Source organism: Oreochromis niloticus, linkage group LG4 (assembly GCF_001858045.2).
Source record: "Oreochromis niloticus isolate F11D_XX linkage group LG4, O_niloticus_UMD_NMBU, whole genome shotgun sequence".
Taxonomy (NCBI): Eukaryota; Metazoa; Chordata; class Actinopteri; order Cichliformes; family Cichlidae; genus Oreochromis; species Oreochromis niloticus.
In genome coordinates this window covers 3,398,269-3,419,244 of record NC_031969.2, presented here as the reverse complement: position 1 = coordinate 3,419,244, position 20,976 = coordinate 3,398,269, and the positions used below count along the sequence as shown (strand labels likewise).

The 20,976-nt window shown below is 39.5% G+C and overlaps 1 protein-coding gene across 2 annotated transcripts; it reads right to left on the bottom strand.

The window, feature by feature from the left end:
- Nucleotides 1-1,155: 1,155 nt before the first annotated feature.
- On the bottom strand, nucleotides 1,156-11,030 carry slc16a3a (solute carrier family 16 member 3a). 2 transcript variants are annotated; one of them, XM_025906683.1, is made up of 7 exons: nucleotides 10,902-11,030; nucleotides 7,997-8,150; nucleotides 6,613-6,876; nucleotides 5,868-6,011; nucleotides 4,498-5,117; nucleotides 4,233-4,413; nucleotides 1,156-2,604 (listed from the first exon to the last, which is right to left on the bottom strand). In XM_025906683.1, exons 3-7 carry the CDS (start codon nucleotides 6,833-6,835, stop codon nucleotides 2,189-2,191), a joined length of 1,584 nt encoding a protein of 527 aa, XP_025762468.1. In that variant the 5' UTR covers nucleotides 6,836-6,876; nucleotides 7,997-8,150; nucleotides 10,902-11,030; the 3' UTR covers nucleotides 1,156-2,188. The 2 variants fall into 2 exon arrangements, with proteins under 2 accessions (XP_025762468.1, XP_003446482.1); XM_003446434.5 differs by lacking the exon at nucleotides 7,997-8,150 and having other exon boundaries at nucleotides 10,902-11,018.
- Between the last annotated feature and the right edge of the window lie 9,946 nt (nucleotides 11,031-20,976).

Below are 20,976 nucleotides of genomic sequence, written 5' to 3'. Positions count from 1 at the left end.
GAATAAAAACAAAAATCCAACATGGGCTTGAGAGTATATAAGCTCACATAGTCACATATCTCCTCACCACCTGTTTAACTGCAGCTTCACACAAAAATGCAAATGACTCTACATTCAAATAAAACTGACTCATGTTTTAGCTTTAGACAACAAAATGAAGACAAAGTATAACAATCAGCGACAAGATCTGTTTAAAACACAACATATAACAAACACAATTTAAAAGAAACAAGACGTCCAGCATTCATTGCAGGCAGGTTGTTGTTGTGGTAGACCGTCCTACTAACCAGTCATCCTTTTAAATGATCCAAATGTAACCATTATGGCCCTTTACTAATCCGAGTGGCACACAAAGTCCCACTCACTCTTCTTTGCATGAGAAATCACCCGTCACCATGGATACTGACAGATCTCAATGTTCACCCAGCTGTTGTGTTATATTGCTTTCTCCTTACTGAACTGTAACAATCCCATTTGATTTCAACGTAGATTTTATTTATTGATTCTTAGCTTTTACTTAAAGTAATGGTCTGAGAGAACCGATGGTTATGAATCCAAGTATTAGAAACACAGCTGAGAAAATGTATTTCAGAAAGCACCCTGCAGCTTTTTACAGTTACCGATTTAGACATAGAGCAGTAGTTACAATAGTCACTCTCTTTTAGCTACGTGTTTGGTCTTTATCCAAATCTGACAAATATAATATTTATAACAGAAAATGTTTCTTTTTTCTTCTCACTGTAAAACAACTTCCTGGTAGGTGCCTGCAAAAGTTAAACAAAATAACACAATAGTAATAGTAATGATGATAAAGTTGTGTTATGATAAGTTTTTCACTGTGACCGACACCTTTCAAATGACACATCACACAAAAATGAAGCCGATTTAAAGATGCCCACTAGGATGTGATGCACACCGCACATAAAGAAGGCTGATTTTAGGACAGTCTGCCAAAATGTGATGCATTGCTGGTGTTACTGATGATCATTTCAGACCACAATTCCAACAATTCCTATTTTACCAAATTATTTTGAATTAAAATTCCATACAGTTCCATCCCAGGAGTTCCTTTCATGTTTTCTGCCATCTTTCAAACATTCACTAATTTTGCATCTCTGCACTTATTTCTGTGAAAATTAAAATGAGTGACACAAAGCCAAAACAATCCCTTTAATGTTCTGTTTCACTGAAACACAAACAGTACAGGCAGTACAAAGCATGTAGGCAACATGAGGAAAAAGCTTTATAGTCATCAGTAAATCAATGCTTTAACCACACCTGTTTCAATCTATAAGGGACACACATATAGTCAGCCTGTCCTTTGGTCCATACAAACATACTGCGTCTTTATCCTTTATAATTTGCTTTGTAGTGTAACTCGGTGCTTTTGGGGGATAAACAACACAATCAGCACATTAAACCCAACAACAGATACCCACAGTCAAACACATGTACTACAGCGCATTGAAAACATCTGGAGCATGATAGTAGAGGAGGGTAAGAGAGACTGGTACCTTCAACCAAAAGCACTTCAGACTGAACCGACTGCTTCCTTCTTTAAAACATCACACTTTTAACTAATCCTAACACCACAGTGAAGCTGCAAACAATATTTGGAGCCTGCTTCTAATCCACACACAGCTACCACTTTACTGGGAGCAACCTTTAGAAAGTTTGTCCTACAAAATATAGTTTTATCAATCTCGATGGTGACGACACAGATCAGGTGGGAGGATCGTTTTCAGCTTTGGACATCGGGTGGAGAAGAGCTTTTGGTCATTACACAACCATTATTACATAAAGCTTTCCTGACCCTTTAAAACAAGCTGAAACAACCGTTTATACAACATTTACTGAATTTCTCATGTGTTTTTTTTTTTCAAGTAAAAACACAGAATATTCTTTCAAATTATCCCTCAACTTTATTTGCTGGTGGCTTTTAACATGAACTGTATAGACAAGGCAGTGTTGTGACAGCTAACCACACTAAAAACATCTAGAGATAAAATATTGCTCACAGAACTATTGGTATTTGATACGGCAGTGACTTTAATCAGCCATATCAGACACAAACACCTGGGTTAAACACTACATCATGGGGAAAGCATAACTATCCAGTACGGTGTGGTCCCATTCACATCACTGAGCTGTGTGGAAAACAATCCCGTCCGTCGTCTTCTACCCATTTTCACAGGCATGTTTCAGGACTGGGGGTCACGCCACCATTTAGTTGGGGCTCTTTCAAGAACTTTTCCACTTCCTGTGAGTCCACTGTTACGCTCTTTGGCCTGACCTCGTCTACTTTTTCTTTGTCTTTTTCCTCCTCCTCCTTCAACTCCTTCGATGCCTCCCTCTTTGTTTCCTTCTCTTGCTCCTCTCTCTCTCCCTTCTCCTCTTCATCATTTACCTCCGAAGGCCTGCTGCATACTTCTGTCTTGGTGTCATCTGTGACTGTGATGCACTCAAGTTTGTGAGATGGATCCTGGGGCTTCCTTTTGATAAAGAAGAAGTTGCAGGTAGCTAGAACCACAGCGGAGAGGACCACCTCGCTTCCTGCCAGCAGGAAGACATACATGTATTTCTTGGTGGCATCAAGCAGTCGGCCTGAAACGGGAGAACACAATGAAAGATGCAATGATATAGTAGAAATGATTTAGCTTCATTTGTGGCAATGCTGGTTTAAATAAACATTAAAACTATTTTGACTACATATAGAGACACTTTTATGGATTCTTTATAATTATCTGAATTTCTGCACTCATAACTCATAAAATGTGCTCTAATATTCATGTACAACAAAACTGTAGACAGAAAGTAACTAACCCTAACATATGAACAGTTTTTATGAAGTATACATGCAAAGCAATTAAAAGTGTATGTAGGAGCCAGGTGCTGTTTATCAAATTGTTTTGACTAATTGATCATCAGCAAGTGTGAACACATCTTTAAAAATCATTTTGGCAGTTTACCAGTCTGGTCTTTATTGGCTACAATTAGCATGTTCATGACTGTCCAGTTAGAAAAGGATGAACAAGTATGAACAATGTCCTCTGGACAGATAAAACCAAAGTGGAGATGGCCATTATGTGCTACATTTCATGAAAACTTTCATGCACGGTGGTGGAGGAGTGTGGATTTGTGTTTGTTTTGTGGCCGCGGGACATTAACTCCTCTGTATAACAAAGTATTCTAGAATAAAATGTGAGGCCGCCTCTCTTATAGCTAAATGTTGACCGAGAACGGGTCATGCAGCGGGATGTTAACCCCAAGCACGGCAGCCAAGCTGCAACAGAATGTCTGAAAAAAAAGTGCTGCAATGGATCTCAACCTGATTTAAATGCTGTGGTGGGACCTTAAGAGAACTGTGCTTAAATGAATGCCAGCAAACCTCCATGACCTGAAGTAATGCTCTAAAGACAAGTGGGTGAAAATCTTAAATCTTTCACATGATTTGAGATAGTGATAAAGTCGTACAGAGAACAGTTACTTCAAGTTATTTTTGTTAACAGTGGTTCTACAGCTACTGACTCGTGTATAAGACATGAGTCAATTAAATAATCACTAAAGTCCCAACCATGAACCGTTGGTCTTGGATACAACCTCATATCTTCCTGTTTGGCTCACAATCAACAAAACTACTACCAAATAAAACAAGTCTTCCTTTTAAATTGTGTAAAAAAAAAAAAAGAAATGAAAAAAGAGAGAAAGAAACTAGAGACATTCAATACGATGAGGACAATCTCAAACATTAGCATAGGCCTTAGAGTCCTATGTGCACTGTGCTCACTGACTGTCACAGAACGGCTGTGTGCAGGCAGGAAAGGACCCAAACGCAGACTTCACGGAGGCCAAAGGTAAACTCAAAATCAGTTGTATTGCTGACACAAGGGAAATGATACAAAACTATACTGGGACATGTATAAACTAGTAAACAAAGAGGCACACTGGGAAACACACAGCCATGAATGAGGGAGACTGCGACACTGGACAGAAGAAAACAAAAGGCTTAAATACACAGGGAATGACGAGGGAACAGGAAGCTCATGAGGAACACAGCTGGGCCAAATTACACACAACGAGACAGAGGACGCAAAGCTAAACATAACACATGAGACAAGGTACCGTCAAAGTAAGAGAAGCAAAGCAAAACATGGCACAGACGGGAGACTACCAAAGTAACAGGAACACACACAGAGACGCTGGGTCAAATGGCCCAGGATGGTGACACTGACCTGCGCCCGGTGGCCCCACCAGCACAGCAATGGCCTCCATGAGAAGCACAAGGCCAATGGCACTGGAGAACTTCTCAGTACCGACAATTGCCATGAGAACCTCAAACTGTAGGGCACCCACCATGCCATAGGAGATGCCAAAAAAGACACAGAATACCACCAGAGATGCATAGTCTTTGGCCTGGGAACAAACATGAAATAGTGAAGAGAAACCTTCAATGTTTTCACTTCATTTTCCAGTTCAAGGAAGTATGTGATCACTCACCTGTGAGCCAATCAGGTCAGTGACTCCATTGAAGAGCATAGCAAAGCTGAAGAGGTAGACGCAGCGAGGACGGACCCATTTGAGTCCAGCAATTATACCGCACGTTGGCCGTGCAAAAATATCAATGAATCCCAGGATAGTAAGCAGTAAAGCAGATTTGGTGTCTTCATTTCCCAGCTCCTTAGCATAACTAACAACAAACACAGGAGGCACAAACAGTCCCAGCACCATGATGGATGCCGCCACAGTATAGATGACAAAGCCACCATCTTTAAACACGGAGAAGTCCAGAAGTTTGGCTTTTGGCTTCTTCTTCTCCTCTTTCCCCTCTTCCTCCTTGTCGTTGTCCTCTTCTAAGCTCTTGGCCTTGAGGTTCTTTGGGGCCACCAGAGGCTTCATGAGGGCCCCGCACACACAGCAGTTAAGCAGGATACCACCGAGGATAAGAAATCCTCCCCTCCATCCATACTGATACTGAAGGACCTGTCCCAGTGGCGAGAGGCAGCAAAGGGCCACGGGGCTTCCTGCTGCTGAGAGACCATTGGCCAGAGGACGCTTCTCGCTGAAGTAGCGGTTCAACATAATCAGAGAAGGTTGGAAGTTCAGGGCTAATCCAAGACCTGCAGCAAATAAAAGAAAGGGTTACACTCTTCAGCCTTTTTAACATGAACTTACCTGCTTTCATTAACATAGTTTTCTTTTTCCCTACATTTCTACATGATATGGAGACTAGCATTTCAAGATGTTCTTAACCTTACTCTACTGTTTGAGATATGCTCATGCAGAGCTTGTTTACATGACATCAGCCATATGATTAAATATCTCGTAATTGGTATAATGATGCAAACTTTCTGACAGCATCTCCTGTAAAGTATTTGTGGTGTTGTTACCTTGTAACCTTTGTACCACTAACCTACATTACGGTTTCAAATGCTGCTCAATGATCCGATAAGCACTTGTGGTGGAGTATACTTTCACTGTAACCTTAACCCAGGCGGCACACCGGGGTGTTCTCATTATCAAAGCTGCAGGCATATCTCAGTTAAACACAAGGTGTCCTTTGGTGAAGGGGCTTATTTTAGCCCAGACCACAATATTTCCCAAACTTAACCAAGTATTTGTAACCATGTGTACCTTACAAAGCACCTTTTGGTGTTTATAAACCTAAGCAGCTTATAAAGAGCCCAATGGGGGAGGGCGCAGGAAGGAAAAACAAATGCAGAACAAGCAGGAATAATTTGATTATGATGTACTGAAATGTAGGAAAAACATTAATGCATTCTTCTAATAATTGTATTGTAATCTATTCTTAATTTATAGGACGTAAAGTATTGTGTGATTTTATTAGACAATGTACGAGTGTTCGTGACCTGTAATGACTCCAGCAGTGAGGTAGATGTGGATGATACTTGTGGCAAAGGAGGCCAGAATCATTCCCAGAGAGGCAAAGAGGCCCCCCACCATCATGACTGGACGACAGCCGAAGCGGTTCACCAGCACGCTGCACAGGGGACCTGGACAAAATGTAACATAGTATAACTGCATGCATCAGGCGCAGTGTGCAGTGCATGAAAAGAAAAGATATCTTTGGAGGTTTTGGAAGCCTGCAAGCGAGTATTAAGGTACAAACACAAGCATTTTCCAAAATTTCACATTCCATGTTAATATGATATAAAATATCCCTCTGAGAATAAGAAGATACATTATTTTCAAAAAGAGATCATCAAAGTCTCGAGCTAACCCTTATTTCTTTACACAAAGCTCAAGAAATGAACCAGTGTTTGTGTCTACATGTCAGACAAATTTGCAAAGAAAATTTTTAATTAACACACAATTTGTTCCAATTTCTAAATCTGCATCTTAGGGTGATGCCATAGATTACACAGTTTGACAGCAAAAAAATAATATTTTTGCAACAATAAGTTGATTCCCAAAGAGCTACTAGCTGAAAACATGACATCTCAGCATGGTGTGTGTTTCCCTCTTTCTGTCCTTCTCACGCTTCCGGGATTCCTGTTATGTTTGATCCAGGGCTGCAGACTGTGGAGTTTTGTTCTGTGCAAAACTACACAGGCTACAAAATGTGAATACTGAATAGAACGTGTAGCAGCCTACCTGTGCCATAGAGCATGGCCAGCAGTATGGAGGAGATCCATGCAGTGTCGCTGTATCCAACACCAAACTCCCTGATCAGCTCTTTGAAAAATACGCTGACCGCTTTCGGGAAAGCATAGGAGAAGCCTGTGATGACAAAACAGCCGGCCAGCACTGCCCAGCCCCATCCTCCGTCTGGAGCCTTCACCCTGGAATCACCCACATCCAATGCAACACCTCCCATAGTTCTTTAGGGCTGTATCTTAAAGAAGGCAAATGGAGAAGCTGGAAAAATAAATAAAAGCAACAGCAAGCATGTGGAATTAGTTTGTGTCTAATTCAGTTCTGCATGAAGTGCCTATGTTCTAATAACTGCAACAACATCTGTTCTCTGTAATTATGAGGAATCAGAGAGGTGCATGGTACTCTAAGCATGGCTAGCTCTCAGCTCACAAGTCTTCACTGTGATACATCATCAACAGCTCTAGACTCAAGCTAGGCTGATTGGCAGAGAAGAAAGATTTTTAGTAGACAGGATCTATGAACACCCACAAAGAATCAAAACTGTCAAATGAAACAAAGAGTACACACATTATGTTCACTTTTTTAAAAATGTATTGTCCATCTTGTTAGCCACACACTCTAAAAAAATGTGGCCTCAGTAGTTTAAATACATCGAGGTGACAGATATATCATAATTTAATCATATGTTCCAATATGATAACAAACAGAAAATGTCCCTTTGCCACTGCAGTGTATGTGTGAAAACGTCGTCAGTTTGGTTCCAACAATTATCCCAAACCAAAGACACGGAGGAGTTTTGTTGTTGACTGACCGAGTCTGACACCTGACCTCAATGCATGTTTTTATGTTTTTACCCTCTCCCACTTACACGAGTGGAAAAATAAGATGGTAGTGGTCGCAGACTTTAGACAGATGTCATAACAAACAATGACTCATGTAATTCATTTTTTATGTCTCCAAAAACTTAGTGGATTTTTTAAGAACTGACCAGCAAACAGATTTTCTGTGTGTAAAGTAAAAGACCAAGAAAACTGTTTAATCTTGAAAATATTATTATATCTTTCCAAGTAAAATTGCTAGAGTAGAGATTAAAGAAATCAAAATAACTCATCATTGTATTTACTATTAACTAACTATGTAAATAAACTACTGGTAAGTGTTAAAACTTGTTCAAATATAAAGAGTTTTATATTATTTTAATATAGCTGTTAATGTTGGTTCAGTTAATGCTTCAATCAGTTGTTATTTATAAGACAGCAGAGAGTTACATGTCATCCTATAATGCTTTGTAATGGCTAGCTCAGAGATTTACAGGCTCACCGGTCCTCTGGAGCGATACATGGTTTTTACCTCACAACCATACATCAGCACCACCACTTACACCCTGATATTTTCATGTATTGTATGTAAATCCAAATTATATATCCATTTTTATTTTGGCGTGGAGGAGGGGTGGGCTTAGCTGCTTAGATGCTCAGCTGCTGGTGGGACAGTGAGGACACAGCCAGTGGCTCCATCAGTTAATTTACGACCCCCTGAAGAAGGAGAAGGATTGAAATGCATGTTTGAAATGCAGACTGGGCTCTTGTTAAACAATCAGCAATCCTGTGTCTCTAGGTAACATGAGCATTTCAAGCCTTGTGCTGTCAGGATTGTGACGTGACCAGCCTAAAAAAAACAAAAAAAACCCAAAGACCACCAGAGCCTGTGCATTACTCAGTCCCCAGGGCAATATCCTACATTATTACACAGTCACATCACGGAACATATCTTGGGACTATTGTTTGGTCTGTGATATCTGCTTTCCAAAATGTCCCGAGTGTCCTTGAAAAGCAGATAAAGTTACATCTCTGCTAAAATCGACTTGATTTATGCTGCACTGCTTATCCACAAACAACTCAAGCACACTCTGTTGTAGCAGACGGATGAACCAAAATGCCAAAATGTCACATTTTAATATTTTTCCACTGTGAAAAGTTTTCTGCTGCATGCATTCAAAAAATTGGGGAATGTAGTTTTAAGGCCTTAATGGTAACTGCCCCAAAGTTAAATAAATTATTGAATAAATAAAATCGGAATTTTTCTTTTACAAAAATATTTTAAGGGTATTTTTTTAAAAACTACTTCAGTAACATTTCTTCCATTTTTAGCTTTTCTTTTTCTAAAGCCAAGAAAGATACCAATTAAAAATATATGTGATATTGTATATTCTGTAACTTCATAGGTTGGCCCTCTACTCTGAATTTTTATTTTTATTAATAGGAAGAACAAAGTACTGCTATGGTATAATATCATGAAGGAATGACTGTTTTGTGCTGGGACCTTAAAACTGCACTAATCAATATTTCCATGGTAACAGTGGATCAATTTACGATGTGTACTCACACTGATTAACCCACAATTGTCCCCTTTCCTGTGTTCTGCTCAACAGAGGGTATTTTTTACCGAGGTTAATAACTGCTGATTCCAGTTTCACTCAAACCATCACTTTATTTTCATACAGCTGTTTTCAGCAAAACGCTCTAAGAAACACTTGCTTCACTATGAACACAGCATCCAGCATTTTGAAGCATTTAGCTGCTAAAGAGTTACATGTTTCTCTCAAGAGTTCACAAAAACCCAGAGACTGTATATAAAAGACAGACATAGCCACTGTAATCTGATTTTAGGTGATGGTGTATCAACCCTGTGCCTGGTTCAAAGTGTCTTGACTTGTTTATGTCTTCTTTAGTTAATAGAAATACACTTAAAAAAATCAGTGTTTGTTTTAGACCTTTCTAGCTTTTTATAAGTATATGCACAGCACATCTATAAGTTCAGTTTTTAACAACTCACTGTGTATGCTGCACCCCATGGGTTCATGGTGTCGCAGGCACCCAACATTTGAATCACTCTTTACTCTTTCCAGCAGACTGAGAATAATTTAAGCTCTATTCTATGGCTTCCCTGTGCTAATGTGTTTATATTAGCCTAAAACCATCTTTTTAGCTAGCCACTAGGTAGAACATTATTTTAGCACATGTGTGAACCCTCCCCACATCGCTGCTGTATAGTTTGCCGTCTGTTCCTGTGCAAACTGATAGCAGAGTTGTATTTTTTGTCTGTTTTTTAGTGAGTTAGCAGATGGTATATTATATTTAGATTTAAATTATGTAGCTAACTTCTAACTCAGCTAAATCTTTTGTGTGGATGCCCAGATGTTTATTGCAACACCCAGGAAAAAAACCACACTGAAAATTTTATTGGATTTTCTTCATTGTTATTTTAGCAGCTCTGATCTTTCAGTGGTGCTGTTTTTGATTTTGAGTTGTCAGACTTACCTTAAGATTACTGTTTTAGTATTAGTAGTATTGTAACAGTAATTTTTTTTTTTTTTTTTTACCACATTTTAAAGAGACTGAGACCATAAATTACTTTCTTTTTGAAAGCACAAAGTAGCCCTTTGCTGGCCATGAGAAAGAAGCCTTTTAAGCCTCATATTTATCTTTTATCTTTTATATACAGTTTGTGTAAAGACCGAAAAAGAAAGTAAAGTGATTATACTTTATAATTGTTAGAAATATGCCGATGATCATTCATCTTTGCGCCATATATGATATTCAAATATTCAAACCATTTTACATTTCTCACATTTTTATAATAAAATAATGTAAACCAGAAGTCTAAAGTCAGGAAATATATTCAAAATATTTTAAACGGTAAGGTTGAGAAAATGTATACAAAATAACTTAAAAAGGGGTGGGTTTATAGCTGTGATGATGTCACTGTTATTGATTTATTTTTAATTACGAGTTTTTTTGTTTTGTTTATGTCTTTTTTTTTAATAAATTAAATTTAAATTTAGGTGTGAATTCACCATTAACAATATTTTCATACCAATATAATTTTGATTTCAACATTTTAAGATAAAAGTTTCAAGACTAAAGCAACAAATCCTTGCTCTGTGTATACCAACGTCACTCACATCCCAACAGGGAGGTTACATCTTGAAAAGCCTATAAGCCATTATCCCTGAATACCGACGCACACCTATGTCAAAACACTATCACGACACGCAGTCAGAATCGCGTGAGAAAACCTGCATCAAAATTGAGCTATCACGAGCGATCACTCGTCCCATGAATATGTGTCACTGTGACAGAGACTTTTCTGCTCCAATCGTCTCTAAATGAAGTTGAATTTCTATATAATACATATACTGTATATAACAGGGAGAGTTAATGGTTCCATCAGTGATATCAGGAGCTATCAATGCACACACACTGAATAACTGTTGAGTGTCTTACCGGGTGATGCTGTCCTGCCCTTCCTCCAGCCTTCTGCTTCAGCACCGGAGATGCGCGTTCCTCCCCGCACGTCTGCCTGCAGATCATCACAACGGCAAGGAAGCCCCCATGCTGCTGGGTCCTAAAGCCTACACTCCACTGACGTCACTCAGCAGCATCCAATGATGAGCTTTGCTATTTTTAGTCCTTTGTTTTTATTGGATAGTCTAGGTGATACCGGAACAGGTGATTACTGTTTTCCTTACGAGTGCATCCCATGAGATTATTATGGGAGTTTCAGATAGGAAGTCTCAATATAGAGATGCAGCTGGATGTAGTACTTCTGATAATAACCATTAAATTAAGCCTAAAATCTGCCTTTAATTATTTAGTTGCACAAAAATAAAGGCTGTGTTTTGAAAAGCCCATAGAATGATTTCCTGGGTGTTGTATGACTGCAACAGCAGTGGCATTGTAGCTGAAATGCAAGATACAGATTCATTTATTATGTACGGAAGACCTTGGAGGACTTTAATAAAAAGGTATTTGATATATTTACCCAGAAAATAGGCCCCTTTAGGCCCTGTGTGGGGGCTCTGTGGGCACACCCACAAATCACCCACGGTATACAGTCCATTGTGCGAGGCCAAACCCTACAGGGTGCCCGTGGACTTCCCATTTGGGGACCCAAAAGGGCAAAACTCCTATGTGGGGCAGTGTAGGCTAACCCATCTGTGGCCCCAAATGAAAAAGACTGCTGTGGACTCTGTGATGGCACACAGTGGGGACCGCATGGGATACGTTTTGGTGTGCCCTGCCCACACAGTCCCATAGTTCACCCATACCTGCTCACAGAACAGTTCAATTGCTCCAGATTTATTGAGTTAGGCACTAAAGATAAGTGTCCAGTCAATCCAAAAGTGCCAACCTAATGTGAAATTTGGTGAAAATCCCGGCTTGTTATAATTCAATCAGAGTGGACGTCTGAAAAAAGAAAATTGAAGAAATTCTCACAAAGTGTTTCAGAGACATTATGTTCATAAAAATAAGATAACAACCTGTAAGCATAACCCCTCAGGCCATGTGTCTCTGGGTTAGGGACACATTGTTTTCATTAAAAAAGCTTTTTTTCACATCCATAGTGCATCGCTTAATAAAGGGTTGATCCTTTAAAGCCCACCATAGATCAAGTCCACTAGAGCTTATCTTTATGTTTTTACATGCTGTAGTGCCATTTTTGGAGCATTTTAAGTTGCTATGCATCAATACAACTAATATATCCTAAAGTTTAATAAAAACTGTGCATTAGGCCCATAGTAACTACATAAAGTGCAAAAAAGAGCAATAAACTACAAAAGGCATTGAAAATAGTTTTTAGGGATTTTTTAAAAACATATTTGTAGTTACAGAAATTTCAGAGATCTATCCCTCAAAACTGTAAATGCAAAAAAGTTGCACAAAATAATTTCTAACCACGGAAAATTTATTTTGAGTGTGTCTATAGTTTCATTTTTGAGATACAATAATTTTTATTAACTGCAGGAAAAACGAAAATAATATTATTGTGCACAATTTCCAAAAAAAACAGCATCAAAATAAATTATTGCCAGCAGTGCAATTTGAGTTCTAACCATCCCAGAAACTGTAAAGAAAGGCATAAAATCAAACATGACTACGCAAAGAAACAAAGCCTAAACCCTAGAAACAAGAAATACAAAGACTTTAAATGAATAACACTAAATCAGAGAATAAGTAGTTAGTGTTAAGTAGTTTAGCAAATAAAAAGCATTCCTTTGGAAATTTCCAGGTACAAGAAATTGACAAATAATTAGTGAAAAAGTAGCTGCAGAAAAAACTTGAGAAACGACCGTCAGAAATCCTCGACTGTTGCTTGAGATTAGTTTTGTTTGTTAGTTTTTTAAAAAATGACAAGCAAGTCTATCTCCATGGAAGAAAATTTCAAGAAAGGAGGAGTGTTTCAAGGCTTTTGCACTGTTCCAACTGTATGCAGTAACTTAAAACTTTATTTAATAAAAAGAGAAAAAAAGAAAGAAAAAAAGCTCCAGCTGAATTGCCAACAGTCCACTTCCTATGTACGCATTAAGAGTAATTAACATTTGTTTATTAAATCCAAAGGTAATGCCAGAGATTTGTTTTGTTTTTGTTGATTTTGTGGAGTTGCCTGACTTTTCTGAGAGGGTGCCTTGAGATTTCCATCCACAACAGTATACCCAGTGCATATGTACACAGTAAAAACAAATTCGTGTGCCTAAACAACTCAACTCACAGGACATTATAGATGAAACATTAATAATCCTATTTGAATAAACTGAACCCTGAATGTAAAATTTCAGGCAATTATAGTAACTGTCACGGAGAGCGTGAGTGGAGGACCCAAATGCGGACACGAGAGAACAGAACTCGAGCTTGAACAAAAGGCGAGCCTTTAATGGTCTGTGAAGGTTCTCAGTCATCCAGGTCATCGTAGTCAAAGGCGTTTGCAAAGAAGTCCAGACGCTTTTCTTTGCAAACGCCTTCGAGCCTTTAATGGGCTGATATAAGAGAAACATAAATACAAGGCAAGATCAACGTGGGGCGAAACTAAAACTCAACATAAACTGGAAAAAACGAAATAACTGACAAGCTGTGACGAGACCGTGGAACTGGGAAACAACTATGAACGCTATGATACCTATGAAACTATGATGATGACTATGACAAGAGGTACATGACAAAACGAGATGAACAGACATCCTGACACAGACTGAATAACAGGCACATTGACCAAATACACACAGGAGGTAATTAGGGGAAGTGGAAACACACGGGGACACAGCTGACACAAATAAATGCCATGACACCACAGGGAAAGTGAAACTAAAACAATGAACGTAGAACACAAGACCTCTACAAAACAAAACAGGAAACACGAAGAGACGTAGACATGACACAGGCTTGACAACATGAAACCACACAGACCGGAAATACATGACACAGAAGACCAGGACAGACTTACACCAGGGGACACGAAGAGACTCATAACTAAGGAGACATGAAAGGACCTAAGTAGACTACAGCTCAAGGCAATTAATAATAATACTAATAAGACTTAAAATTATCTCATAAATAATCCAAAAATGCAAAATGGCTCAACAAAACTCTTAACTTAAGAATAGCACATGAATTAAACACAATATTAACATAAGAGAGCAATACAAAATAACACAAACCATCAAAGACCCAAAGACCCTGACTGTAATAAAAAGAGGTAGCAAGAAAAGGGTGTGGTATGGGGGATGGGTGTGTGTGGGAGGGGGGTACTACTGACTAACCAGAGCCACAGTGGCAGGAGCAGCTCTTGCAAGACTGGCAAAGTTTGTTTTTGTTTGCATTTTTTTAAATTTCTAATTACTTTAATAATTAAATCACCTGAATAAATCAATTGTGTGACTACCTTTGATGCCCTCTTCATCCCTCAGAAATGACACAACATGGTTTAGCCCATCAGACACTCCCATGTACAACACAGCTAAATTTGTTGTGTCAAGGTGACTGCTAATGCTCACCATGAGTCATGTCTTTTCCTAAGAAAGCAAGTTCAGGGTATCAAAAAAGAAAAGAAAGACCTAACCCATGGTTTTGCTGCATGTTTTTTTTCCCTGTCTCTCTTCAGTGCTGCACTAAAAAACAAAAGAAAGCTTCAGCCATCAGCAGCTGTTAAACATGGTGAGTCAATGTCTTCTCCAAAGGATGCGATATAAGGTGACCTCATATACTGGCAACTAAAAGCCACTCCAAGCAATTATTTGTGTCCACAGCCTCAACAGAAAGCTTAGCAAGACTAACAACAAGTAGCACTGAGCTTTACTGTATGGGGATCAGCTGTGAGGTAAGCAGGGAATTGCTCTAGTGGATGAAATGGCCTTTTAAAATACCACACTGACACTGCTTCTTAATTTAAAAAAAAAAAAGAAAAAACATATGCAGGTAGTAACTCATATGGCAAGGATGTATTTATTTAGCTTTTACTAGGTCTAATAAAACACTGACATACCCATGTTCTCTCCCGTAAATGTTTTAATCTGTCCATCCCTCCATTTAAAACCGCTTTTCCAGGAAGCTACAGTCTAGGCAGAGATTTCCAGACCTCCTTCTCACCACCCACTTCCTCCCAGTAGAAATGTGATGCGAAACACCCTCCACTCTTGGCTGTGTCTGCGAATTCAGTCCATAAAAATTATGAATAGAATCTGTGACAAAGTGCATTCCCAGTAAGTTGCATTCATTCACTATGAATGAATGCAACTTATTGGTGGCAATGTGAACGAAGCTCTTGCTTGGTTGTACATGGACAGGACTGCACACAACATGAAACTGATACCACATACTCTAGGACTCCAGGATACCCCAAGGGATGTGGTCGAATGCTTTCTCCAAGTACACAAAATACTCGCACATACACTCCAAAAGTTTAAAGCGATGGTTCAGGAATCCAGGGTTCCAGGACCTCAATGAAAACCACATTGTTGTTCAAACATGGTGTTCATTATGAACAAACTATGGTTAGTACAATCCAACAAAAAAACAAAGGAACTGTCAGAAGATTCAAAGATGAGATACACTGGAAACACTTCAAAGATTTTGATGAACACTTAAGTAAATAACAGGTAAAGTTTGCAGTTCTTCAAAAAAGCACTAAGATGAAGTGTCCTTTTTTTTTGTCGGGTCCAATCACCACAAGGTTGTCAGGCTTGTTGTTTCTGTAGGTTGCAGGTTCAGATAAGTTAATACAGGATTCACATGAACAGTCACAGATAGGTCTACAGTGTATTTCACAGGGTTCAGGTAAGGATTTATTGTTTCCCTCAGGCTCGAGTTAAAAGCTCTCTGACTTTACAAGTTTGAACTTGATGAGGGAGGACACCCAGATAAGTATGTTGCACAGCTTACAAATTACTCAGTAAGACTGTGTATATCAACAACCCAGCGAGGGAAAGCAGGAGCAGGGTTACATACTGACATAGTTATGCCAACGTCTGGTGGAGGTAAGCAGAGTTACTTCACTCGAGTCTGCACATGAATGATGAAGAGAGGGAAGAGGACATGAGAGGAACACTAATAGAAAATGTTCATTGCACATATAATAAACCTAATTTAATCTAATGCATTTTACATTCTAACGTTAAGCTTCCTCAACCAAGGTACTGTCATTTTAGAAGAATAATTTGTTAAAGATAACAAGATTTGGACACATATTTAAACTTTCATGGAAATAAATATAATTACATTATTTATGATTAGCAATGTGGTTTGACCTCTGATGTGCCTTACCACCAGAAAGGCTGAAAACAATATTAGACTCTAAGCAGGTTAAAAGGCTAATAAGAGGCTCCTGTATCCTTCAGTCTGGTAGTGGCTCTGTCTGTGTAGCAGATAGTGAGCAAGAAGATGTAATGGAGGATGATGGAAGTGAAGAGAGCAAGCAAAATGAAGGTTGCTCTGGGGGTGATGTCAAAGATAAGGAGAGGACAAAGCATGTTGGAACGGTGCTAAAAAGAAAGAAAAGAAAACACTCTTAAGCTCAAGTTCACTGCTACACTGTTGAGCAGGAGACCGGGGTTTGTCCACATTTCAGCTTCTGATTATGGGATAAACAAATGCATAAACAGGCTGAAGTACCTCCTTTCTGAAGTTTTCCTGTGTTCCATTATTGCATCTTGATGTCACTGATGCTCCGGCTCGGCACTGTCCAACAGTGAAATGGCAAATATAGGGAATCTGTGTCCAACCCGTCTGCTGGGGTCAAATGCAGCACTGATCATTGAGGTCTGCTGCTTTTAACTTTCTTCTTCACTTTCATCAGCTAAAACTGTGAAAACTGTCCCTATTAGATACAATAACACTGGAAGCCCCTTTAAAAAAATCTATAATATTAGTCTAATAATGTAAGTGAAGATTTTTCAAGTTTCAAAATTTTATTATTACGTTTCCCTGTACAATGAAATTCTTGAAATGAAATGCAAAAATGTATACAGTTGTAGACCGGGGTTATGTCAGATGTTTAGGAGTCTGATGGCAATGGGGAAGAAAGAGTTCTTCAAAGCCTTTGTTTTGTTTTACTCACCTTAAACATAAAAAATGATAATAATAAACCGCAGAAGTTTTTCTGGGGCAGTAAGCAGTAACAGTAAAGTTGCACCCTTACACACATACTTATAGCTCTAATGGGGAGTGTAATTATCATGTTGTATTTAGTAAGACTCAAGGCTAAAGACTGAGGCCAGGAATTCATCAGGAAATTGTTTGTACAGGTCATAGAAGAGGGGAGACAAAAGCTAGTTCTTCTAAAGGCCACAAGGGGCCCTGCTGGCCATTCGAAATAATGCAGCTTTACGGCATTGTTTTTCCTCAATGTCTTCACTTTTAAGGACATACGACAGCCTTCTTTTATATTTAGTCTTTGGCATGAACCAAAACATTAAAGTGTCAGCCTACAAAACTAAACAGGCCGTTCACTGTGCAACACTGAAGACAACCGCAGTGCTAGATCTTCATTTTCTGTCCATTTAATGCTCCCTCACATAACCAGTTGATTAGTGTCAGTATAAAAATACTGACTGACTGGAGCTTTAAGGATTTATGAGGCTCGTGCTTTGGAGCAGCTTACTTGATTGACAGGTATCTTCCTTTATTACGATAGGCCGTGGTGATTACTTGGTCGCCACCTCAGCTCCACACTGACCAAAGAAAACTTGCATTCACACATCACCATCATTCTGTTTTTCTGATGACCTTCCTGTCAGTTAGTCCTTGTCGGCCACATGACCTGTTTGTGGAGCCAGGAAAGGCCTTTAGAAAGCTGACATCAGGATTGACTGCCATAATTCATCATTCAAGCAGCTGTAACACATTCTATATTTTCTCATACTATGTCTTATCTGTGACTATGTGCAGGACTAAACAGCAAAAACACAAAGGAAATGATTGTGCACCTGAAGGCGAGCGGGTTTGCTGTGATTCTGCTCCCATGCCTTAAGTGACAGAGTGTTAATAACAGGGGAATAAATAAACTGCAGCGCTGTTGCTGTGGGCTGGAGACTATGGGTTGCTGACGTCAACGATCCCCCTGCCCCACTTTAACCCTAGACAGGGAGCATGTGTGCGTGTTCAGACTCATGCATCTCACCTCTTCATCCTCTAGTTCCCTTAGGATTTCACTCCATTTGCCCTGACTGATAATGAACGAGCACATGTTCTAAAAGCACGCCCAACAGTTTGCTTAATATATAACACCATGCTCCAAAAACCACCTCTGTTTTTCCCACCTAGCTTTGTATCTGCTTTAGGAGTTTTCACCACCACAGCCATGCTTGTCTTGGATGCCTTAACCTCTGCACAGTCTACAGGGAGCAGCTACGTGGTGTGTTGTATAACTGTCATGGATGTGCAGTGGCATGGAAACTGTCTGACAGCACCGCCCACTGGTTTCACTGTGGCACTGAGCAGTGAAAATACAAACATACAATCCTGACATTGTTTTCACCAATAAAATAATATTTTACCAGCATTCGTGGTGTTACAACTTTGCTATTTTAGGGTAAACATAAATTAAATACAACCTGAGCAACTGAAATATAGAAATAATGGAACAAACGGACTCAACTCAGTATGATGGAGCTTTTTGTGGCTATCATTATAATATCATTATTGTAAATTCTTTTGACCAGAATATTTATGAAATGGCAATCCTATGTGTAAAATGTGAAACTAGTAGCCTACATTCTAGAGAGTATGAATAAAGAGGCAAGTGGACTTCTGTTACTTTGTGCAGACATTTGAAGAGTCATCCAGGAGACTTCCCCAAAAAAACAAATGGTGGAGAATGCTCTGGTTTGGGTTGTCCTCTTGGACATGGTTCTGGGGGTCGTTGACCCGCCAAAGTGGGAAAAAAGTCATGGGTCATTACCATCACTGGGGGTTAAGGGTAAAACCACAGTGAGACCATGACCCACCACATCACATAACCTATTGAGCTCACCTGGGGCGTGGTGTGAGTGGGGGTCGGTGCTTCTGGGGTGCCTAGTGGTCATTCACAGTAGGCATAGATGGCCTCCTTTACTCCTCTTTCAAACCATCTGTCTCGTCATCTGAAATACGATCATAGCCATTCTCCAAAAAAATGACCTTTGTCCTTTAGTGCAGATGGCACTCCTATGTTGTGCCACGAGTTTGTGGAGTGGCTGTTTGATTTCTTCTATGTTGAGGCCTGAACACTCCTCACTACAATGCACACCACAAAATTCTCTGGTCTGATGAACGCTCTGGCCTTTATCTTCTAACAGGACAACGGCCCTAAGCACGCAGCCAAGAGTACAAAGGCATGTCTTCAGGACCAGCCAGAGCCCAGACTCGACGCTCCCCATCCAAGCTGATGGAACGTGAGAGCTTTTGCATTGGCTTCCTGTTAAATCCAGAATTGAATTCAAAATCCTGCTCCTCACATACAAGGTCTTAAATAATCAGGCCCCATCTTATCTTAATGACCTTGTAGTACCATATCACCCTATTAGAGCACTTCTCTCTCGCTCTGCAGGCCTACTTGTTGTTCCTAGAGTATTTAAAAGTAGAATGGGAGGCAGAGCCTTCAGTTTTCAGGCCCCTCTTCTGTGGAACCAGCTTCCAGTTTGGATTCGGGAGACAGACACTATCTCTACTTTCAAGATTAGGCTTAAAACTTTCCTTTTTGCTAAAGCATATAGTTAGGGCTGGACCAGGTGACCCTGAATCCTCCCTTAGTTCTGCTGCAATAGACGTAGGCTGCCGGGGATTCCCATGATGCATTGAGTTTTTCCTTTCCAGTCACCTTTCTCACTCACTATGTGTTAATAGACCTCTCTGCATCGAATCATATCTGTTATTAATCTCTGTCTCTCTCCCACAGCATGTCTTTATCCTGTCTTCCTTCTCTCACCCCAACCAATCACAGCAGATGGCCCCGCCCCTCCCTGAGCCTGGTTCTGCCGGAGGTTTCTTCCTGTTAAAAGGGAGTTTTTCCTTCCCACTGTCGCCAAAGTGCTTGCTCATAGGGGGTCATATGATTGTTGGGTTTTTCCTCTGTACCTATGAAGCGCCTTGAGGAAACTTTTGTTGTGATTTGGCGCTATATAAATAAAATTTAATTGAATTGAACTGAATTGAATTGAAGAATGGGAGAGATTGCCCAAAAACATGTGTGCCAAGCTTGTCAGATCATACTCACAAAGATGTGACTGTAATTGCTGCCAAAGTGCTTCAAAAACTTTTGAGCTAAATCTGTGAATACTTATGTACATATTATATTTTTGTTTTGTTTTTAACATTTTTAATCAATTTGCATAAATTTTAACCAAACATTTTCCCCCTTTGTCATAATGCGGTATTGCGTGTAGAATTCTGAGGTGAAAATCTCACTTTAATCCATTTTGGAATCAGGCTGTATCATGAAAAAGAATGGAAGCGCTGTGAATACTTTCCAGGTGCATTGCTTGGAAATGGTGTCACTAACGAAAGTGACAGGAAGTGAAGGTAGCATTTTCATTGGGAGTGACTAGGATGGACAACATTAGAAATGAATCTATGGACATATGCAGAGGAGGGATAGTACATGTACTGGACAAAGGATATAAGGTATAGAGCAGCTAGCCGGGAGGAAGAGAGACAGACTGACTTTGTCATTCAGTATACAAGCGTACAAGGAACACACAGAAAAGATTCCCAGATTTAGTGAAAGACGATCCAGGGATAGATTGAGGAAGCACTGCAAAATAAGAAAAAGACGCCCATTTATAAAAGCACAGTTGTTCCAAGATTAGCTTTAAGATTGTTCCCTTAAAAATGTAAAGAAACTGAACAACAGGAGGACAAAAAAGTGTCAGACCTAAAGAAAATCCACAGCAGATGAAATGAAATCAGGTCCTTAAGAAACAGGAAAAAAAAACTCGGAATGATGTGAGAAATGCATCTCAGTACCTTTAGCTGGTCCAGCTACTAGTTGCTGAAGCAGTCTTTGAAGTTATGTGTCTCAAAGAATTCAGATTTATTTCCTGTCATTGATTAG